At 44.3% G+C, this 24,183-nt stretch overlaps 1 protein-coding gene across 6 annotated transcripts in view; it reads right to left on the bottom strand.

Annotated features, from left to right (window-relative positions):
* The window catches only part of CD36 (CD36 molecule (CD36 blood group)), a 69,272-nt gene that overhangs the window by 658 nt on the left and 44,431 nt on the right, over nucleotides 1-24,183 (bottom strand). For all 6 annotated transcript variants that reach the window (XM_083464081.1, XM_083464083.1, XM_083464079.1 and 3 more), the window contains 11 exons: nucleotides 21,224-21,384; nucleotides 18,871-19,015; nucleotides 16,313-16,495; nucleotides 15,443-15,534; nucleotides 13,341-13,387; nucleotides 9,530-9,599; nucleotides 8,611-8,798; nucleotides 7,173-7,291; nucleotides 5,557-5,630; nucleotides 4,426-4,480; nucleotides 1,633-1,797 (listed from right to left, as the gene is read on the bottom strand). In XM_083464081.1, the coding sequence (XP_083320207.1) occupies nucleotides 1,633-1,797; nucleotides 4,426-4,480; nucleotides 5,557-5,630; nucleotides 7,173-7,291; nucleotides 8,611-8,798; nucleotides 9,530-9,599; nucleotides 13,341-13,387; nucleotides 15,443-15,534; nucleotides 16,313-16,495; nucleotides 18,871-19,015; nucleotides 21,224-21,384 (1,299 nt within the window). The remainder of the gene's footprint in view (nucleotides 1-1,632; nucleotides 1,798-4,425; nucleotides 4,481-5,556; nucleotides 5,631-7,172; nucleotides 7,292-8,610; nucleotides 8,799-9,529; nucleotides 9,600-13,340; nucleotides 13,388-15,442; nucleotides 15,535-16,312; nucleotides 16,496-18,870; nucleotides 19,016-21,223; nucleotides 21,385-24,183) is intronic.

Raw genomic sequence — 24,183 nt, 5'->3', positions numbered from 1 at the left:
CACAGCAGAGATTGTGGTTCTGTAATAGAACCATAAAGGCCTTTTGATCGTTTATCAGAAGTATCAGATAACATCCTTTGCATTGTATTAATTGGGCTAAAGATAGAAACCCGCTTAATGTGAAAAGCAACATTCCTTGGGGAAAGGAGTAACCTTTCTGTAATTTTTTGAAACTTGTATTGCACAGGACCTTCATACCATAGGCAAACTCTGTTAAGGATGTTTCTGACATTTGGGGAGAGGACAATGGCTGGATTCTTGCGTCATAGTAAATGTTTCCCTATGAATATGCAGATCTCTCCCACATCACTCTTCCCCGATAAAAAGCGAGAGCGAAGACAACAATTCTTGACTAAGCATTACATCTGAATTGGGAATTGTGATCTGAAGCAAATATTTGTACTTCGCTTGCCATGCATGGGTCATTTGGCACCCCAGTCCCCAGGTCAGATGTAACACTAAGCCAAGGGGGCGGGGGCGGGGGGGGGGTTGCTTCCACTAGCTGCTAGGGAAAAGCATAGCAGAAGTGCTCTGCGTATTAACAGTAAACCATGACTTAGCATGATGTGAAAATTCAGCGACAGAACTATGAATGTCAACACTTCTTATAGGCCAAAGCCTGGAGCGCTGGAGATGGTCCGCCCCACATATATCAGGAGCTGGAGTCAGTGGCTGTTGGTAGTGGTTGATGGGGCAACACTGCTTGCCCGACTTCCCATCACTGTCATTGCCGTGGCTTACCAGGAGGGGGAGTGGCAAGGCTGGCACAGTGCAAATGCAGTCGTGGATCTGGTGCTCCCACTGGTGCCCTTCCACCATGCCAAGCTCACTGCTGCCTCAAGCCCAGTGGATGGGAGGTCAGGAAAGCAGTGCTCCAGGACCAACTACTACTATCTATATTAATGCCTTTCTCAACCTCGGGTCCCCAGATGTTGTTGACTACAACTCCCATCATCACTGGCCATTCTGGCTATGAATGATAGAAGGTGTAGTCCAACAAATCCTAGGGACCAAGGCTGGTCTATATGGATTTCCCGAAGGGAGTGGTGAGGGCAAGAGAGGGGTAGGTTTGGAAGCAACCATCTGGAGGCAAAACTTGCGATTTTTACCAGCAAATCCGAATTCACTTCAGTTTTCCAGCTTCCCATTAATGTAAACTCACTGGAAAACTGCAGCAAATTTGGATTCATGGGTAAAAAATGTATTTCTTGCATTATGTTTTTATATGTATGCTTATTTAAAGCTGAAATTTAAGAGGATTGTGTGAAGACACACACTAAGCCTTAAGCCACTGCATAAGGATATTGGGAGCCCAAGAGGCCACTGGAAGTTTCATTTCTGAGCACCATCTATGTACAACCCTTCTAAAAAGCTATCTGCTATTGACAGTACAATTTCATTGGATATACCACCCGGTGTCTGGAATCAGAGTGGCAGCACATTTAATGTTCACCCAAGGTATAGATTTGCTTGATAAAAATCAATACATCTTTTTCCAAGCCTTGCCTTCGACATGTGCAAAATGGTCTCATATACACAGAACTGTGGGTGCCCAATTGCTGGTATTATTTCAGCCAAAGAATCTCAGAAATAATCATCAAAGGAAATCCTGCCAGAGTTCTGTTTCCTTACTTATTTTGATTTCTGCGCTCGGCATACTAAGAACGAGACGAGGAATCCAAGGAACATCACGCTGCCAGCAATGATGAGCACCGCTTCCAACAGATGCAGAAGCTTGATCTTATTGGTCACTTTCTCTCGGAAAAACTCAGCTTTCTTATCATCAATAATGGCCGTCTGGAGGAAGAAGAGAGAGACCAAGAGCAACATTATTCCACACAGAAGTCTACAAGCAGTTTCCTCCCCACATGTGGAAACTGCAATGTCAAGTTATTTCCATCTTGGATCTATGAAAAGGAACCTGCTTACATCCCTGATTACACCCAGTTCCAATGCATAAAAATAATAATAAATGGAATGGTGAAAGGAGGGGGAGGAACAACAACCAGCTGATTGTCACATCTTCAGAAGTCCCTTTCAAAGTGCTACCTAAGGCCTGCAAACCTGCTCGTGGCCATCAGGCTTTTACCTGCCCCACACCTGGCATCATGTAGGGCAGATGGGTTTGGCTCAGTGAATACAGCATTGCAGGACAACTGGGGAGGCTCAGTGGGCCTATACACACTCATGTGTTCGAGATTCCCCACCCAGGGTGACACCACCGGTGCAAGAAGAGACTTAAGTGGTTATCTATACATTGTCCAAAATGTTTTACCAACACATGCTGCACATAGTGCAGTGCAAGATAAATGTCTTCTATCTTCTTGATTGAAGTTATTCCTTTGGGAATGTGGTTTCCAGGAGGTCTCCCATCTGGGCAATGACCCAGACTCACACCTGCTTAGTCAACAAAGTGATGGCCACACCCTGGGAACCCAGGTGCTCTACAGCAGTGTTGGCCTTCAGGTGCTTTTGGGACTTTCAGCTAGTATGGCCAAGGGTTAAGGATCATGTCATTCAGTAATTTCTGAAGGGGACCAGATAGATATGACAGGCAGGCAGACAGACAAGACAGCTGGTGTAGCCAAACACAGAGGAGAAGGCTGTGGTAAACATCTCTAATAGGGTAGCTGGTTTACAACACAAAGCATTCAAAAAAGATGAGCCCCTGAAGGGAAGGGACACCATCCAAGATTGTGCCACTTCAGTTCACCCAATGGTGTTGGGATACGGCAGGTTGGATTGGAGAGGGTTAATGGAGCCAGGATGACTTCAGGCCAGGCATGGCCAAACTTGGCCCTTCAGGTGTTGTGGGACTACAATTCCCATCATCCCTGACCACTGGTCCTGTTAGCTAGGGATAATGGGAGTTGTAGTCCAACAACATCTGGAGGGCCATGTTTGGCCATGCCTGCTTTAGGCATTTCTCATGCTGTGAAGTTTGCAAGGCACATCTTCCATTTGGGAAGCAACAGAAAAGTGGCCCAAGGCGACACTTGAAGATGATGACTCAGACTTATTTGTCCATCTATCCAGCCATATTGTAAGCAAGTCTAAGCAGAAAACACAGTAGAAAGAATTTTGGGAAGAGGCTTTACTCTGAGTGAGGCCTCAGAGAGAGAGAAACACAGGAGAGTGTCCTTGGGAGCAGCTGCTGCTCCTCTGGAGATCTGATGGGGAGCAGGTGGATTTCCTGTCACCAGTGCCTCAGCTGCAAATAACCTCAAATATTAAAAACTAAATTCCACCACTGCTGCACCCATGGAACTCGTCAACACTAAAGAAGTAGGACAAGCATAATATATAGATTAACTGTGATAGAAAGGAAGTCTTCAAATCTTGGCCAACATTTTTAAAGGGGTAGGAATAGCAAGTTACAACAGTACAGTGGTGCCTCGCAAGACGAAATTAATTCGTTCCGCAAGTCTCTTCGTCTTGCGGTTTTTCCGTCTTGCGATGCACGGTTTCCCATAGGAATGCATTGAAAATCAATTAATGCGTTCCTAGGGAAACCGCCTTCAGACCAGGTCTGGGGACAGTCTGTCCCCGGACCTCTTCTGAAGGCTGGGGGGGGGGACAAGGGCTTTTCTTCCCACCCCCAGCATTTTAAAAAACCCTGGGACAGCGCAGGACTTCTCCGCTGTCCGGGGCGATCTTAAAATGCTGGCGGGCGGCATTTTAAAATCGCCCCGGACAGCGGAGGACTTCTCCGCTGTCCGGGGCGATTTAAAAGCCCCTGAGAAGGCAGGCAGGGGGGACAAAGACTTTCGCCCCCTGCCCGCCTTCAGAAGGTGTCCCCGCCCCCTCCCCACTTCGGAACAGCTTTCCGAAGTGGGGCGGCTGGGGCAGGTGTCCCCGCCCTCCCTTCGGAACAGCGTTTTAAAATGCTGGGGGTCGGGAGCGAAGCGCTGCCGACCCCCAGCATTTTAAAATCTCCCCGGGACAGGGGGAGATTTTAAAATGCTGGGGGTCGGCAGCTAACGCTTCGCTCCCGACCCCCAGCATTTTAAAATCTCCCCGGGACAGAGACTTCTCTGCTGTCCCTTGGAGATTTTAAAATGCTGGGGGTCGGCAGCGAACGCTTCGCTCCCGCCCACCAGCATTTTAAGATCGCCCGGGGCAGGCGGGGGGGAAGGCAGGCGGGGGGGAGCAAAGACTTTTGCCCCCCGCCGGCCTTCAGAAGAGGTCCTCTTCTGAAGGCCGGCTGTGGGCAAAAGTCTTTGCTCCCGACCGCCAGCATTTCCCTATGTGCTTTCGTCTTGCGATGCAAGCCCATAGGGAAATTCGTCTTGCGAAGCACCTCCAAAACAGAAAACCCTTTCGTCTTGCGGGTTTTCCGTCTTGCGAGGCATTCGTCTTGCGGGGTACCACTGTACTTATATAACTAATGAAGAGCAACAGAGAAGAACAACAAACAGAATTTACCTCATTCAGCCACAAAATAGGAAAGAGAAATGGCAACTTGATCTTTTTTAGGACGCTGAAATAAAACATATGAAAATATAATTAGAATGAAAAAGGGGACAAAGATCCGTAAGTCAGAATAGCATTTATGCAACAGTTTTTGCATGTTCAACAGGAATAAACCTAAAAAGAACTACATACATCCCGATATGTTCAGATGATCACATCTTATGAAGCAGTCTTAAATAATAATTAAAAGCCCACACACATACCCTTTTCACAGTGTGAGCCATCAAACCTTAAAAACTCAAACCTTAGTGTCCGAGGCTGGTAACCATAGTTCCCTGCTTTGGACAGAAGAGGAGGCTAAGGTTCCAGAGGTTTCTTGGTTTGATTGATTGTGCTGCGAAGGTCCTGTCACCAGGCAAAAGACTCATTCATCTCTCTAATAAACCAAATTATTAAATTATTTGCATGCATATATAGCTATGATCATTGGAACCAGCCCAGTATGGACGGCTAAAGAGAATGAGATGTATTTCCTATTGCATTTTAGACAATATTGTCACTATTGTGTGCTGTCCTAAGGATAGACCTGAATATTCTTCAAGGTAGCATGGAAGAAAAGAACTATATGACTTGTCACAAATTTCCTCACATTTTTTACCAAGTTAAAACTAAAAAAAGGTTCTCCCAAAATTTCACTTCCATCACAGGATGGACGTGCCTTGGTTTGTGTATTGCTTCAGAAAGTGCAACTTCAGCAAATCTGGCTTTAACTGAAAACTGTATCTGATTTCTCTCCGTTCCTATTCAAGCCAATAATATTGCCTTGAATACTGTGTATTCTTCAGAAAGGAGCGAAGTACCAGGAAACTTCTGTCTTTTTCCTTATCACCTAAACTCTACCTTAGATTGCAGGGGACCTGGGATAGAGTTGGGTCCAGTTATGTAACGCTACATATTGGAATTAACTGTCCAGACATACAATGAGTGATAATTTCTACTGTATCCATAACATGTTGAGGAACATAGTGTCCAATCCTGAAAATGATCAGGTTCAAGTATGCAGAGGGACTTACAAACCCAACACTGAGAATTTACAGAGAAGCACATGCACTACTTTTTAATTCAATTAAAACAGCAACTTACGTAATTTTTGTAGAAGGCCTCACCAACAAATTGATTTGCAGTCTTTTGGCAAACTGCAGTGTAAACCCTGTGGTCTTAAAAACACAACACAAATAAATATGAAGTGCCATGAACAATTGATGCCGAGGGGGCGGGGGGGGGAGGCTAGTGATTAGCTGCATTAAAATACAGTAACATGTTTTTATTTGGATCCAAAATTAGAGCATTTCCTATTATAAGAGTAGCTGAACAGGAAATGACCAAAGTTACATGATTTATCTTGTTACTTTAGCTGCAACTAGACATTGGCAATCACAGCACCACTGCAATTTCAGATTTCCCTAGTTGCTCATTTTTCCAGTCTTAGTTCTGGTTTTTCACATTTCCACAGCATTTTGAAACTCTCATGAATGCTTGTCAGCATTTATGTGCAAATTTCTCCTAATATACATGTTTGTATGCAATTTCCCCAACTATAATGCGTCCTTAAGATGCTTTTGGCAATATATGCATTGATACGTAGACTTAATTGTCGTATATGCATTTCTGTAGACAATACTCAGCAAGACATTGCAAAAATCTGGAGAAGAGCTATGAAGAATTTTGAAGGAGGGCTGTGTTTCAGTCCACTTTTTCTTTTGGGAAGAGTGAAGTCCTAGCTGCAACACCTCAAACAGAGGCCATTTATCATGATTCCACATGAGTTACATCAAAGTAGCTAGGTCCTTGTTTGACCTGAGGGTTATATTCAAACCTCCCAGGGCTAAATGCCTCCAAACCTGCACTCACTTGCTCCCCCCCCCATGCCCCTGTGTGGTGCTGGGTGGGGCAACACAGGCAGTGAACCCCCCATCCCATCTGCATTGCTGGCCCGGAAGTGCTGTGACAGAGAGGAGGACTGCCATGCCTGGTCCAGCTTGCAGGACATGGGCTTGCCCGCCCCACACAAGAGGTGTGCATGAGCTCACAGTGCAAAATTCGGCCCTCAAGTGATGGCAGCCAATTTTAAGACATTTCCCTTTAAGATTTGTATCAGGCTTTTGTTCAATATGGGAAGGACTTTGTGTGCAGGTCTAATCTCTGGCACTGCCAGTTAGGGCTTGAAATATTCCGCACCTGAAACCACGGAGAGCTGCACACAGGCGGCATAGTCAGGACTGATCTAGATGTCTCACTTGGTCTAAAGCAGGTTCCTATGTTCTTTGATATCAAGAAATGGGGCAGGGGAGGCAGGGGAGACCTCTGCCAAGAGTGGAGAATAATTCTCCCTTGTCTCACATGGCTGAAGCAAACTAGGCCCTGCCCAGCTTCAGAAACATCTGGCAACAACAGGTCCCTCAGGGAGCTTTTCCTGAGGCAAACACTTTCACGAACCCCAAGATCACATGCAGTATCCATAAGTTACAGGCTGCTACTGCACCAGAGCGCTGGTGCCAAGATCCTGTGTGACAAGACAGAAGATGCTGAGATCCCACCTCACCCCCTTTGTGGGGCTCCATTTAAGTTATGTTTAAGTTATGCATGTAAAGGATATCAGCCTGAGCTCTACTGCAAGCCAAATCCTAGTTTTTCTAAATGACAGAACTGAGGCACTTAGGGAGGGGGAGAGAGCGAAAGGGTACAGTGTGATTACTTACTGGTTCTACATCCAAAAAGGTCATGTGCTCAGGTGGATTTGGGTGCAAGCCTTCAACACCTTGAGCAATTTCTTCACTTGCATAGAGGAAGTGGGGGAGTGTGACATATACAGGTTTTCCTGCGGAGGAAGAGGAGAAAAAACATCAGTACAATCCCACGGCAGTAAGCAAGCAAGATTACTTTCTCCCTTCTCTTTCTAGCACCTAGCATGCTAAAAACCACGCTACTCAGCCTATATGGGGAAAACTACATCTGTTCCAGGGGCCACCACCAAACAGACCCTATGCAGCAGCATGCCAGGGGCTCAGAATGGAACTGAAGGCCATTTTCTTCATGCTTGCAGCTGCCAGAGTGCCAACAGTGGTCAGCTTAATTTGGGTAAGAGGTGGAGGGGGATCAAAAGTATGCAGGTTGTGAGGAAAGAAAAGGCAGAAGTTCTTCAGTTATTCTCATTTTTTAAAACTGAGTTGGAAAAGGATTTTGGACTCACAGTGCTAACATTTGAGGCAAGTATAATGACATCTCTACTTAAATTGCACAAGACATTGCATTGTGTAACAGTGACAATTTAGATGTACATTAATTTATACTGTAAAAAAAATGATGCAACCACAGCTAATAAACCTTTGACATGCAACCACAATTCAGGTCTGTTTTGCCCCCGCCACACGATCAGATATAAGTTTTGAATGTGTAGTGCCAGTATAGCTCAGGATGCTAACATGACTTAACATCAAAAAAAAGAAATACTTTGCAAATTATTTTCATCTCACCTTTTCTCCAGTGGGAGTCCAGGCACACCTGCAATTCTTATGAGTAATGTTGTACAGGTTGTTGTATATGCAAGCAAAACTTTTACAATGTGGAATTCTGCTCCGTGTATACATGCACACACCTATATGTAGATGTATGAATGTGTGTACATTTTAAGTATTAAAAGTTTGTGTACAGTGAATGAAATCTGTTGCATTTTAAATGATAAAAACAAAACTCTCACAAGTATTTCAGTTCTCTTTTTTCAATTTACCCCATTGTTGAATTTTACTCAGCTTTACATTATAAAGCCTCAATCACAACGTGCCCTCGCAAGTGAGTTCAGATGCAGCCCTTAATAGATTTACTCTTAATAGATCAACTCCATTTTAGCAGTATTGCTATAGAGAAAGGGCTGTTGGTTCCCTTTTGAATCTAATGGGACAACTCAAGACATGACTTAAGCGCCAATGAAATCAGTGAGAACTCAGTGCAAGTAACATAATTTGGACCCAATACAGAGCCTTGCCCCTGGTGCCTCCGTTCTCACCAAAGAGATGTTAGTTGGACAACAGAGGGCACAGCCTATGGCAGGACCACTTCCCAAGTTCATATTGTCCAGACCTCCAAATCTTTATATTAACCACTCCAGTAGCTTGCTCATCTCAAATTGCAGGCAGATACCTTGTTTGCAGGAACTGATGTCCAGTGCCCCAGCTAATGTGCAATTCTGGGATATCTCTTTCTCTGTGCAGAAGCAGATGTTGTCAGGATTGACAAGAGGAGATGCAAAAGCACCTGGAGGGACAATGAAGCGATAGAGTGGGATGTCCTTCACAGTCTGTTCACTGTCAAAGTTGCTGTAGATGGATCTGGATATGAAGTGGGACAGGAAGGTAGCGTCTTAATTTAGGAGCAAACATACGGGCACCTGTAATTTCATAATTTCTATTATCCTAATCTGCTATCCATACACTTCCCATACATTTGGTGGCTATCTGCAAAATTAAAATACGAGCCAGAGATTTCAACCTGCCCATTATTTTCAGTGTGTTTTCAACACCTCTCCAAACGCGTGAGGTGACCAAAACAAGCCTAAACACATTTGAAGAGATAATTAAATTTGCAACCCATATGGATGATTTTCCTCCTGAGAAGGCCTGAAGAAATATTGCTTCAGTAGTACTACCACACAGCAGTTCTTGATACAGTGGGACCAAAAATTTGATGGGCTGCCATAAAAAATAACTGGTGAAAAGAATGGCACCAGAGGAGTTAACACACTAGTTTTCCATATGGCTAAATAGTAACTTTGGGGGACAGTTTCTATTGGCAAATAGCACTGTAGTTGTGTGATTTGGGGCATTCTGTGCCTGCCTTTAACTTAAAAAAATGTGGAAGAATTTGGTCATTGATCTCTCATAGGATGCCCAAATTTGGCCCAAACAATGCAGAAGCTTTGCCAGATCCATGTTGGTTCTCTTCAGTGTTACCCCAAGCTGACTATAAGCCAGGTTTTTTTATATAAAAAACAAAAACAAACTTTTAATCATTATATCCTTCCTAAGTCAAGTATAGAAAAGGACTTTATGATGCTCTTTACCTGCAAATATCAGAAGAAAATAAATCAAGTCTTGCAGTCTTTTGGACAAACGGGGGAAAGGAAGCCCCATCTGCAAATAAAATGAGAAATATCATATGAATTCCCAGCTTGCGCTCCGGTTTGCACAACACACATGTAGGTGCAAAACTCAGCTGCCAGTTCACTTGTGTTCATCTATCTCATCTGGCCAATTTTCGCAACTGGATTAAGAGACACTGCAGACAGACATTTCAGAGGAAGACAAGAAAAACATACATCTGACATCTTCCCAAGGCTTTTAACATTAGAGTGCAAGATCTGAAGTTTTTAATGGTACTTTTAAAAATACTGTCTGAGTTAATTTGGAAACCACCCATTGGTTGACCTGAAGCCAAGATACAGAAAGTCATCTAAGGTTACACAGAGACCATGGCAAAGAAGAAACCATTCCTTGGATTTAAACAAACACCACCCACATCTTGTTGACTAGCAAGTGAGGCTGATTCCACCTCTCAGCTATCCCAGATATCAGGGAAACAGGATAAGGAACAGACCAGTTCGCATGTTATTGTAATGATTAGGGGTGACAGATATTTTCTTATTTTTCTACTTCACTGCCTTGGGGGGGGGGGCAGGAGGGGAGACATCCAATGACTGGAGACATGGATCATAAAAAGTAGGCGAGATACATTCTGTCCACATAGGTAGGATCTTTTTAATAATTTAAATGAGTTTGTGCTCTCCAGATATTGTGGACCACAACTCCCATAATCTCTGGCGATTGACCATGCTGGCTGGGGATGATGGAGGTTGTGATCCACAACATCTGAAGTTTACCATGACTACCTCTTGTTTAAATATGAGCACACATCCCAGCAAAACTGCAGTGCTTACTGCTTAAAATGCTGACCAGCCTGCTTTTGCATATTGTTCAAAACTCCAAATGACAAAATGGTGAAAGGAGTGCAGAGGTATGTTGTCACTGTTTTTCTCACCAGCTGATTAAAAATATCAAGCTTTGGTCTGCAAATCCTGAGGGCCTGAAGGAACAATCGGACTTCCCTCAGGTCCTCTCCCAGGGGATTTAAACAGCCCCCGACACCCAGCTCTTCTACGTCAGATCAACCCACCCACCCACTCCATTAATTTCGTATTTCACTTAATGAATTGGCCTTGCTATGGGTGGTGCCATATTAGCGGGGCCAGGTAGGAATTTGTCTATCAGGTGAATTGGCTATGGCCTGGAGGTTTTTCCTACCTCATAGCAATCATCACAACTTTGGCAGTTTAGGCACTGGGTAACCTTACTCCTGGTTGGAGGAGGGGTTGTACCCTCGCTCCCCCCCCCCAAAAAATATAGGGTATCCCGTTAAAGGGATCAGTGAAGGAGTTGCTTCTGTCCATATGCCCTGACAGGGTCTTTGGGCCTGAGCAGCGATCCTTGTGGGGATCCCTCTGTTTGATGTAAGTCATAGGAATTCCCGCTATTGGGTTGACCCTGATGTCATTTCTGACAGGCGGGTCAGAAATAAATGGTTACCCATTGCCTATCCCAAGCCTCTTCATCTGTAGTCACTACAATTATGGCCTGACTTCAACTCTTGTGTCTTTTACTGGCATTTTATTTGAGGGGAAAGTGTGGGGCCTAGGCCTGCACTTAAATAGTCACAGGATAAGAACTAAAAAGACCTGTGGTAAGAGAACTCCCAACCTCCTGGTGTGTGTTTAAGAAAAGCAAGTAAAGATTGCTTGGAAATCATTCACTGAGCACAGCTACCAATTTCAAATGGTAACACCATGCAGAATGACAGAAGGGACTGTGCTATCTTCTTACCTACCAAAGCCACCCTTATTGTAGGATATAGGGAGAGCGACAGCAATTGCTCATATCTGCAAATGTTTTCAGTCATGCTATTTAGTGGCTTGAAAATAGAGGAGGGAAATCAAATGTACACCGACAAAATTGGAGGAAAGGCTATCATGACTCAACATGCACCTACAGGAAAACAATCTACAGTAGAATAAGAAAACTGATGTCACCTGATAATGCTAGGTTAATTTATTGGTGCCAATCCAAGAACTAAGGCTGGTAATTTAGAAACCCCAAATAGGTGGAGTTCAGCCAAGTAGAAATTTCATAAGCATTCCTAGATGACTCATTCCTATAAGTGAATGGGACTTTACTACCTCATTGAACTAGACTTGTGGGTACTTGTTTGACTGGAGCATTAACAACTCATAATTGGTGCCAACAGTAAGAACAATTACCATTCTCTAGGTCAGAAGTACTCTGAACCAATTCCAAGGGTAAGAAGTGCTTCTGTTTGTGACTGTTGAAATAAATGAGCTGCAGAGGTAGCACCAGCTTTTTTTGATCACATCTAAATCTGAATATTCTCTCTGATTTCACAGCAGAGCTATGGCTGCCAGCCCCATGGCATAAGGAGCACTGTCTCCATTGACTAATACAGTGGCGTAGCGTGGGGGGTGCAGGGGGGGCCGGCCGCACCAGGCGCAACATCGGGGGGGCGCTCGCACCCGCGTGCTAAAATCCACGGGTTAGGGGGCGCAAATTACTTGCCTTGCCCCGGGTGCTGACAACCCACGCTACGCCACTGGACTAATAACAAACACACACTCCTTCATTTCCCACAGGCTTGCATGGCCTGCAGGGAACTCACAGCCAGTGCATCTCGCTGAAGGACAAACACAGCACACAGGAGCTCCCAAGAGATGTTGCTGCAATAAAATCTCACAAAGTTTGTTTATTGGCACTTGTCCGCTTTTAGTTGTCTTGTCGTTCCATTTTTCTCTATCCCTCTCCCCCGCCAAGAAGAGATCCTAGAGGTGAGGGATGTGGGATAAGAGGTATCACCAGGCATCTAAGGTACAAACGTCATCAACCTCCCATGTTTGCAGTGCATTTCTGCACGTAATAGGAGAACAGCAGCAGCCAAAACAGGGAGGAAGAGACAAGCTCAAGCAAGGTAATGATTCTCTTGGCAGAGTGGCTCCTGCCCAGGAAGACCTTTCAAAGCTTTCACCCCAGACCTTGTGTACTACTTAATATTATTTGTTATATTTTTCCTACTTGCCCTGCACCAGTGAGTCTCAGGGCACGCCACAGCACATTAGGGACTCAGCTACACAGCTACACTCAGCTAAACATTTGAAAGGTGTTGTAATGTACAATATACAAATGTGACACTAGAAGGCGACAGTGAGCTGTGCAAGATTCAATGTATTTTTAAAACGTCTTAAAGCATTTTCACAGCATTTTTTTATGTGTGTGTAGTTTCCACCAAAAACACAACGCACAGTAGTGCAGAATACAAATTAAAGAACCCTTCTCATACAGTTGTTTGTTTTCTGTGCTCATCAATGCACTCGAATTGGTCACCAGGGGGAGGCCCTACCAGCACTATTTTTTGTGCCCCTAAATTCAAAGTTGTAGAAGAGCGCTCCTGTGTCCGTCCCCCCCGCCCATGGCCTTATTTTCAAGCAAACCTCTTCAGGGTGTGGAGCATCAGTTTGTCATGCACAGCACTGTGGGAACAGGCAGATCTGCTGCTCCACCTTCTATCTACAGAGATCCGCAGTGCAGCCACAAATAACCCCATGGATATGACAATGCATTTGCAGGACAGAGTCTGTATTTGCAAGGTGCATGACATGTAGGAATGTGCTTGGTGGCAACCTGGGACAGATCCATATCGAAGAACCATTAAGTGTACTGACAATGCAGAAGACTTGTGCTCTTATCCCTCTGGCTCAAGATTTTTAGTAAGAAATTGGTCCTAAATATTAGTAGTTTACACCCACACTTACTTACCTGTGCCGTTGATCATAGCACAACCTCCGGCCCAGTATGAAAGGGTGCTTTAAAAGAAAAAAAGGGGGATGATGCACGTCAGGTGACAGAACTTCAAAGAAAGATCCATTTTGCTATACATTTTTCTATATTAATATAGGAGTCAGATTCATGCCACAGCGCCTTCTTTCTAGAAGGATTCTCTGACGCAATCCAAGGCCGGATTCAATTGTGCAGTTTCCTAACCCAGAGTCTAGGGCTGCTACAGGATTCACAAGCCTGGCTTACACTGGCAGGTGTCAGCCATGTCAAGCATGGACAACCCGTGTCATGCTTTAGGCACAGCTAAATGGAAAGGAGTCGTGCATGTTGGAGAGCTCAGTCAGTAGAGCATGAGATGCTTAATCTCAGGGTTGTGGGTTCGAGCCCCACATTGGACAAAAGATTCCTGCACATAAAATAATATATCTTATATAATTTATTATTTATACCCCGCCCATCTCACTGGGTTTTCCCAGCCACTCTGGATGGCTTCCAACAGAATATTAAAATACAATAGTCTATTAAACATTAAAAGCTTCCCTAAATATATATAATATAATTTATTATTGCAGGGGGTTGGTCCCTTCCAACTCTACAGTTCTAGGATTCTATGGCCTACTCGCGAGAAGGTACATAGGCATCCTCACTGCCAGAGCCTTATCATTTGGAGGGTGTGTTTACATCTTACTTCTTAGTGAGGGAAGCCACTTCAAGGTGATTATTTCCCCATTGCCCTCTACACTACTTGCTCTTTCAAGAACTGTGAAACCAGCCTCAGTGAAACATTTAACAAAACAGAACTGCCCAAACCAGTGCAGAGATTTTAAAATTAAAATCTCACCTGTATCCCTCCCTCCAAAGAAAGAACTCAGGAACATGTACATAGGACATTTGATTTTATATTTAAAACCATCTTGTGAGGTAGCCTATGCTGAGAAGAAGTGATCCCCTTAAAGTTAATGTTTGCACCAGAACCTTGGTGGTAGCAAGTTTCATTCTCCTCCATAGCTTCAAGGCAGGGAGGCATATGGACCCAATGACAATCATCTTGGCCCTGTATCTGCTCATAAAGCCAACAGAACATACAGTGGTGCCCCGCAAGACGAATGCCTCGCAAGACGGAAAACCCGCTAGACGAAAGGATTTTCAGTTTTGGAGGTGCTTCGCAAAACGAATTTCCTATGGGCTTACTTCGCAAGACGAAAATGTCTTGCGAGTTCCTGCGGGGTTTTTTTCCTCCCCCCCCCTTTTTCCCAAGCCGCCAAGCCGCTTATCAGCTGATCCACTGATCCGCTAAGCCGCTTATCAGCTGATCCGCTAAGCCGCTTATCAGCTGATCCGCTAAGCCGCTTATCAGCTGATCCGCTAAGCCGCTTATCAGCTGATCCGCTAAGCCGCTTATCAGCTGATCCGCTAAGCCGCTAAGCCGCTTATCAGTTGATTCGATAAACCCGCTAAGCCGCTAATAGTGCTAATCCACTAATCCACTAATGGGCTTGCTTCGCAAGACGAAGAAGCTTGCGGAACGGATTCTTTTCGTCTTGCGAGGCACCACTGTATTTAGCCCGAACAAGTGTTGTCAAACACATCTCTGCAATAGAGTAGTTTCAAGCCTAGCAATCTCCTGTGTTCCATCTTTCTGCACTGAAATAACAATCTGAGAAGAACCTGCTGGATCTGGCCAAAGGTCAGCATCCTGTTTTCCCAACCAGGTGCCCACGGGAAGCCTGAAAGAAGGACTTGGGCACAACATCACCCTCCCTGCAAGGGCCACTCAGAAGCATCCGGCCTCCAACGGTCAAGGCAGGACATAGCTTTACCCCCAATGTCCAATCCTCTTTCAAAGCCACCCAAATTGGTGGCCATCACTGCCTCCTGGGGAGGAAATTCCATATTTCAACCATGTGCTGTGTGAGAAAGTCCTTTATTCTATCCTGAATTTTCTAACAGGTGGCTGCAAAAGCATGCAGAGACATGGAAGTTTGCAACAGCAACGTGAGAAAGGATCCACAGTACATGATTACTGGATCTTTTACAAAGCACAAAAAAAAATCTATGCACATTTTTCAGATATACATTACGTTTTGTCTTTATAAGTCTCGATGAGTGCCGTCTTGCTTGTGTCATTTTTCCCATTGTGGATTCTATAAAGGCCGTCCAGTGTCTCATTATACTTGAGAGAGGAGAGAAAATACACAATTTTCAGTACAAACGGGTTTGATAATGAATGTAAAATCTAGGGTTCTTTTCTATGTTCAAATAAATGTACACCATTCCTCATTTCATGCTTCTTAGCAATCAATTTATATCTCTTACACATTTTTGCATGCAGACATACCATTCTAAAGTATGGATTTGCCAAAACTATTTAAAATGGGTTAGACACCACCAAGAATTTGCATCTTTTAAAAATAACCCACAGTAAGATACTGAAATACTAATGTTCAATTTAAAGCCTCGAGTCAACAGGATGACACAGAAATGAAAATCACTCTATTCATTTCTCAAGGGTGGGCACTAATGGAATGAGACCACCTGCTCCTTTTGCATCAGAATTAGCCAATGGGGTGGACTTTAGATAGTGCCGGACTACAATTCCCAACATTCTGGCTGAGGTTAATGGGAATTGTGGTCTGGAGTACGTGATCACTGTTTAGTCCAGCGGGGGTGGACTGAGGCAACATGGTGGCCTGTGGAAGGACAATCCTTGCCGCTGCTCCCAGCAATGGCGGAACAAGCTCCTAAAGAGAAGGTTTGCTACTTTAAGGCTGAGAAAGAGCAAGCTCAGCCGAGGAAGACACAGCTGAGTTGTTTCACACTCCCCTCCCCTTCTTCGACCCTACCCTCTCCTTTTTCCCAGCCTGGTTGTAAGATCCGATTTCTAAGGGCCTTTCCATTCTCCCCCAGCACCAAGACAAGTCGTTTATTTCCCTTTTGGGACACATACGTACAGGAAGGAATACGCCAACAACCCTTTCAACTCCTGGAAGTGGAATTTTCTTCAAGAAAGGATCTTCATAGCCCCAGAGTATTTCTTTCACAGTTCTGTTTTGAAGGAATTGGGACTTTGATGACTTCACCCAAATGTCCAACAATGCTTGTATGAAGCCACTTTGATACAATGCAGGTGCAGCCTGAGACAAACACAAACATATATACAGTCATACCTCGGGTTGAATATGCTTCATGCTGAGCGCGTTCGAGTTGCGCTCCGTGGCAACCCGGAAGTATTGGAGTGCGTTACTTCTGGGTTTCGCCACTCGCACATGCATAGATGCTCAAAATGATGTCACGCACATGCGCAGAAGCAGCAAAAAGCGTCGCTAGTTATGTTTGCTTCTGGATGCGAACGGGGCTCCGGAAAGGATCCCGTTCACATCCCGAGGTACCACTGTATTCCCTCTGACTAACCTTCTTGCATTTAGGTTGCGACCAAGATGCCTCCCCTCTTTTTTGGAGGGAGGCTGCAATAACCCAGCCAGAGACCAAGCAATGAAAACTTTTGAACATTAGTGATAGGCATTACGGTTGATTGGAATCAGAGCAGTGACATGGTTCACATTTTGGTGCACTGTCTGCTGTATTTCATTTTGGAAGGAAATCTTGAAGCATTCCCCAATGTTTTAAAAGCCCACCATGTACAAAAAGAACTAGAAACCTGCCCTAGTCTTCTAGGGAAAAAATATGTCTGGATTTTTAAACACACACACAAATCGAAGATCCTTCCAACTTCTGATTCTACAATGAATCTAATTGCTTGACATGATTTCATGCTATTAAGTATGACAGAATATGGTGGTTGTCTACATTAGGGATATCTAATCTGTGAGAAGGAAAGAGGAAACTGAGGTTTAAGGCTCTAAGTGTGGAGCCACATGATACACAGCTTCACTGTTTCTCTTCCATTTGCTACAGAATTTATTTATAGGCTGTACAGTATTATGAAAGTTGCTCATCATTCAGAAAACAAAGGGCCAGGAGGAAACTTCTATTTTGGCAACTGCAAGGCCAGCTGCAAACTTACCCTGGCTAAACCATTATTTCTCCCAGGGTACCGTGATAGACTAAAGCAATGAAACTGGTTTCTCTAAAGAGCATATTCTTAGGGCCTCACAAAATTACAAACTCCAGGATTCTTTAAGGGGAAACTGCTAGAGTCAAGATGCAATGAAACCTATTTGTAACAGCAGAAAGGCAGCGTCAAAACTAGGCTCATTTTCACCCGGGTCAAAAACCCAGTTTGGCTGGAAGCCTCAATGGTGCTCCTCTGGAGGCTTCATCTGGGATAGCGCCCCCCCCCCCCGTAGCTACGGCTCTGCGGAAAGGTGCATAAATCCCACCTTTTCTCCAAGAATTCTAGCCAGTATGATTCTCCCCACACACTCCCTTGTGTCCCCACAACAACCTGAGAGATTGGTGAGACTGAGAAATGGCAACTGGCCCAAGGCCACAAGTGAGCTTCATAGCTGAGTGGGGATTTCAGGCTTGGTCTCCCCACTCCTAATCTGATGCAGAAACCCCCCACACCATCCTGGCTCTCCCAACTATAATGGAGAGCCCACAACACCTTTCATTTCTGCCCCTAAAAATAGAATGGAGCATTATAATTCCTAAAGGGATATTTCTGGTAAATATTGGAGAAGGGAGACACAGCCAATCAATGGAGCAACTGCACCACAGTTGACAATCCAATCTTACCTACAACACTTAGCTACTACTTTCTCAGCCTCAGAAGAGAGAGAAGAAGGGAGGGGCCTATTACAGGGATGCTCAAGATTTCTGAGATAATTTCAAGCCCTTCACATAACTATATTCACCTAATCATCAATAACTATGCAGCTTTAACACCAGTTCACAAAGAAAAGTAGTCTCATTAGATCAAGATAATCACCAGATCTCTAACCTCAAATTCTAATCTGGGAAAATGAAAGTTATTCCCAGCCCTACCTGTTTTAGCAGCCAACTCTGGAAGAAATTAGCGCTACTGTGGCGCAATCAGAGGGTTTAAGAAGGGTGAAACACTCTTCCCGTATAAAGAAACAAACAATTCAAATTGATGCAAACATGCAGTGTATCGTTCTACAAATCAGGCCCCGAGGGGGTTTGGCAATGTGCTTTTCTTAAGAGCTCCAGTCTCAGTAGGGCTGGATGGCTCTGGAGATTCCTCACTCTGGCACTAATTGGCACCATTGTTAGTAGCCTTGTCATAGAAGCCAAGTATAGGCTGGACAAGGGATTTGCGAAAGGTTCTCCATCCCCAGCGGCCAAGGCAAAGAGGGCTCAAGCAGCAGAGTATGGCTACAATCACGCAAACTCCACACAGTGCCTTTTCTGTGGTGGAAAAAGGAAACAAAAAGACAACCACACTATTTCTTAACTGATTTAATTTTGTAGCTGGAGGACAACTTTTGTCCTCATTACTCAACCTGTGCATTTGTGAGAAAAAGGTAGTCTGAAGATGAGAAAGTTTGATTGTTACATAATTAGGAAATTTGCCTGGCTTACGTACCACAACGGCAAGGTTGACTATTGTGAAAGTGTCGTTTTCTGGCCCAACTGAGAGATCAGGCTGAAAGAGAGCAATGTTTGGCTGGTAGAAAGACACTGTGGAGTCGTTATGTTGAGTGATGTTTTCTTTCGGCAAATAGCGCACCCTTAGAAATCAAAGAAGAAATTTAACTGCAAAAGCTGAATTGAAAGAATGCCGATTTAGCACAAGCCAGCTGAATCAGCATTTATTCCCAGTGCCAGAGCATTCCCTCTACCCAACACTCTCAACATCTTTAGGGTTTCTTTGGGTATAAGTTTTCATTGCAGTGCTTTGTACAAAAAATATATATAGGTGGTATCCAACTAAGTTTTACTCAGAATAGACCCACTGAAAGTAATGAACATGACTTATTTTTATTATTGATTATTGGTTAATTTCAATGAGTCTGCTCTGAGTTAAACTTAGTTGAATACCACCTTATGACAACACAGACATCACCTCCCAAAAGTGCTCCTATGCTTTATTTTTATTCTTACCCCGTTACGGTAAAGAACCTTTGTTACAAGTGGGGAGCAGCAGGCAGTGAGAAAATAAAGCCGAGCAATGCATATTTAAGGCCGCATTAAATTTGCCCTCATAATGAGTTTTATATAGTAATCCTGAACATGTATCTGTGCATAAATCCAGCTCAATACTTTCAGAAGAGTTCCCCCCAAAAAAATTTACATAAGAGCAGAAGAGCCTGCTGGATCAGGCCAGTGGCTCATCTAGGCCAGCATTCTGCACTCAACAGGAGCCAACCAGGTGTCTTGTCTGTGGGATACCAGGGAGCAGAACATGAGCCCAAGAGCCCTCTCCCCTCCTGTCGTTTCCAGCAACTGGTATTCAACAGCATTGCTGCAGAGCTCAGGCATCTTGGCTAGTAGCCATCAATAGTCCTCTCCTCCAGGAATTTGCCTAATCCTCTTCCAAAGCCATCCAAGTTGGTGGCCATCACTGCCTCCTGGGGGAGCAGGGTCCATAATTTATGTGTTGTGGAAAGAAGTCCTTTCTTTTACCTATTCTAAGTCATAGGTTGGGTGCAGGGTTTTTGTTGTTCTGGGGTGGTCAAGGGGTGCTACACTTGTTTTACTTTACAAATCACCTCTTCGGTGACCTGAACTGTTCAGCCTTCCCACCCACGTGCACTTCCTGTAACCTCCCCAGTGACAGCAGCCAGTCTGTCCTTAAGCAGGGGAAGGCGGGGGTGCCAGCTACTGTGCACCTGACTGCTGGGCTTCGTTATTGTTGTTGTTGTTGTTGTTGTTGTTGTTGTTGTTGTTGTTGTTGTTGTTGTTGTTAGGAAGATGAAGGTTTGTTCTTCTTCAAAACAAAGATGAAAATAGTGCAAGGGAGGTTGGTGGCCAAACTCAGTTTCCTCAACTAAAGCTCAGGGAAGGCAACAAAAAGTAGTTCCTCTCATGGAGATTAAAAATAAATAAATCAGGAAATGAAGGGCTGAGAGTCTGAATGAGTGTTTAATAGAAAGATAGCCACCTCACAAAGACAGGGTAAACTCAGTCCTGAACCCAACAAGATTATAGTATTTTTCTCTCCATAAGATGCACCAGATCATAAGGCGCACCTAGTTTTGGGAGGAGGAAAACAAGTAAAAAAATATTCTGAATCCCAGAAGCCAGAACAGCAAGAGGGATCTGGCTTCTGGGATAGCCGTGCCAAGCCTCTCCCGGGTAGCGGGATGATGACTCCCCCTGCCTGAAAAGGCTGCATGTGGCTAAGGCAGAAGCCAGGGGAGGCGTTTTGCTGAAGGGGCGCTGCACAGCTCTCCCTCTCTGCGCAGCGCCTCTCCTTCGCAGGAAAGGCACTGCGCAGAGAGGGAGAACTGCACAGCGCCCCTTCAGCCAAGCGGGAGGAGGAACAGAAGAAGCCTCTTCTGTTCCTCCTCCGGCTTTGCAGAACAGGCGTGTCGCTGAAGGGGCACTGCACTGTTTTCCCTCTCTGCGCAGCGCCTCTTCAGCAAAGCGGGAGGAGGAACAGAAGGGGCTCCGTTCCTCCTCCCGCTTCGCTGAAGGGGCGCTGCGCAGCTCTCTCTCTCTGCACAGCGCCATGCGCTCCATAAGATGCACTCACATTTCCCAATAATTTTTAAGACGAAAAATGTGTCTTATGGAGCGGAAAATACGGTATTAGGAAAAACACAGGGGGTGGGAGGGGTGACTCATTTTTCACAGAAGACTTTTGTGTAATTGGAGAAGAGGTTTTTGGCACAACACTAGAACCAGCAGATTTGGAATAATCAGGTCTGCCCACCAACCCACCCTCAAAAAAGAACAGAAGGAGAAACATATTTAACACAAAAAACCTTGCCTACCTGTAAGTGTAAGGCCCTTTCTGCTTGAGTATTGGATGTGATCCATTTTCCATTACTTCTTTTGGGTTTTGCACATCAAAGAACCAAAATTGCCTGTAGACTGGACTCCCGGGTACAAGCCAGTTCTCATATGCAATTGTACCATTTTCAATGACTGTTTCCTGGAAGAAGAAAAGAACAAGGAGAAAAGGAGGAGTGTTATGTGCTGTGCTCCCTCCAATCAGGCTAATACAGTAGTGTGAACCTTCATACATTTCAACCTGATGTAAAAAAAAAAGTTACTTTTTTTAAAAAAAAAGACACAAGAATTGGAAAATACATTATAAAAGTAGATTATAATTGCTGATTAATACATCTTAAGAAACATTTTAACTAAGTGTTCCATTTATCAGTGCAGATTTAAACTGTGTTCCTTTTTCTTCCAGGTCAATATGTTGGTGTGAGAAGGGGAGAAAGGGGGGGGGGAGCTTCTAGTGAAGTCAAGACAAAATATTTCAACTACTACATTAAGGAATAGTGGCCTTAAAATTATCTTATTTGACATGCAGTAGGAATTGTGGTGGCTCTAGCAAGATTCTCCTTCAACATTTCCTAAAATAGTGCTCATCAATTACAAATAGCTGTTCTAGGACTGGTCTCTCCCAAATCAGAGAAACACACTATGTCGGGATAATCCTGCAGGTTAAGAGAATAATAAGAATTACTGAAGACTCTGAACTAGTAATGTACAGATATTGATACAAAATCTCATTTGAAAGAAAGAAAGTGAAAACTTAGATTCACGATTTTTGAAGTAGACTTTAGCACATTGCCTGAAAGTTAATTAGACCTAATTTCTAAATTAGAAGAAGAAAATAGCAGATCAGAATCTTCTGTGCAGACAGAAGGGCTAATACAAACAAACCCCCAAGGCTTTGGCCTTAGCATTTGTAAAGTGATATTAAATACATAACTTTGGCTTCACTACTCAAGTGACAACTGAAGTGTGGAGATAGGATAAACTATCATTAGTTCTATCATTTATTCATTTTAACAACTGAAGCAGTTCATTCACTTTCATTTCCCATTTAATTCAATGGACACCCCACCAATCTTCTGTCGCTTATAACTTTTGTATTTTTGATCCCAGGAAATTCAGGTCAAACTATTACCCTTCCGAAGGATCAAACCTGCAAAATTTCAGTCCTATTTTATATCTATTCACTGCTCCCCCTCCTGCCACCATCTTTTCTGACCTGCTGGTTTCATTTCTTCATCCCAACAGCAAAACAGGTTCCCATTCAGAACCCATTTCTCTGAACTACCATTTACTTTTTTATACAACAGGAAATGAAGACAAAGTCAGAGTGGGGGAAAAGGGAGGATTTTCACATGTCTTTTCAAAGTTTGCAAAAGAGCAACTTTTGAGCAAGTCCTCATAAGGCTCCTGTGGGAAATTGCTTCGTCTTTTTGCCAAGGACTTAACCTTCACTCCAAAATATGCAACCAAGGATTGTGTCTGTACAGCAGGCACACACTGCACTGAGCTGAACTCCAGCTATTCAGGGTCAGGCAATGCACTTTGTGTGCGTTTCCCAATGCTGTCAAAACCTGCTAAGCAAACGCCACAACTCCATCGAATGCTGGAACCACTGCACTTCAGAGTCCGTAGTCCCTTTACAGAGAGCCAGACAGGAAGGAAATGTAATATGCATGGGGGGGGGGGAGAGGTAGCAGAACTTGATAGAGAAGGCAACCCATTTTTGTTATTTAAAAAGCTTTGTCACAGGATCTGCCTGAAGCAGTGGCGTAGCGTGGGGGGTGCAGGGGGCCCCGGCTGCACCGGGCGCAACATCTGGGGGTTAGGGTTAGGGGGCGCAAATCCACGGGTTAGGGGGCACAAATTACTTGCCTTGCCCCGGGTGCTGACAACCCACGCTACGCCACTGGCCTGAAGTGCTCCAGAAGGCCAAATCCTGATGGCAATAGACTTGCTTGTTCATGTACTCTCTTAGAAACTCGTGTCACCCTGACTCAACGTTTGCAGCTTTTCAACCCAGAGCAGGTCCCAGGAGGCCAGGGATTATGTGGAGCACTGAGAAAGAGGAGGAGGAGTTGAAATGGAAAGTCAGGAATCTACTGGGGAAAGGTCAACATGCTTTGTCTGGGACTTTGGATAAGGCCTTCAGAGGGAAAAAGGCCATCTTTACATGACCTATGAGACACAAACATACAGAAAGTTCACTGGCACTAACTGCGGCTAAACAGCTGACAGCCGTTTTCTCCTATTGCTCATCCCATGTTAAGAGGGTACAGTTAATTCCTTGAGCGGGAAGTCAGGCTGTTTGGCAAACACATCTGGCAGCCTGATTTGGGCCACAACTGGAAGGGATGGAGCAACAGTCACCCCGATGGAAATTCAACATTCAGAACCAGCCTATAGCAAAGGCCTCCTTGCCCTTTCCAGAACAACCCTTAATCTCCACAAACAGATTAAAAGGGTGTTAACAGCATCAACATGAAGCAATAAAAAGCCATGGTGCACATGCTAGCACTTGCCATTCGATCATATCCCTGAAATATACATCAAAGAAAATGCTCCCCACTCCCCTGCGCTGTGAGGTTGGGCAGGAAATTCAAGCCTTCTGTCATTTTATTTAGAGAATTCTGTGACGGTATTCCTGAGACACAGGTCTCCCACTTCAAGCTGCAGGTGGGACCTCAGGTTTTCCCTCTGATCCACACAGAGAAAAGCAGCCTGTTAGGAAGAACAACTTTCTCCTAGAGCTTTTTCCTATGAAAAAGGCGTCTAGATTTGCATGGGGAAACCTGCAATAAGAAGCATCTCAATTACACCATGCACCCTCACTGAGAATTTATATTATATCCTTATCAAATTACGTTTCCTCTTCTAGAACTTGGGGACATCCAATGAAGCTGAATTCAATTTTTTAAAAAAACATAGTGACTATTCTGCTTCA

Source organism: Podarcis liolepis (genome assembly GCF_965112155.1).
Source record: "Podarcis liolepis genome assembly, chromosome: 10".
In the NCBI taxonomy this organism is placed as follows: domain Eukaryota; kingdom Metazoa; phylum Chordata; class Lepidosauria; order Squamata; family Lacertidae; genus Podarcis; species Podarcis liolepis.
The sequence above is the reverse complement of the archived record's forward strand: the minus strand, read 5'-3'. Positions and strand labels throughout refer to the sequence as shown.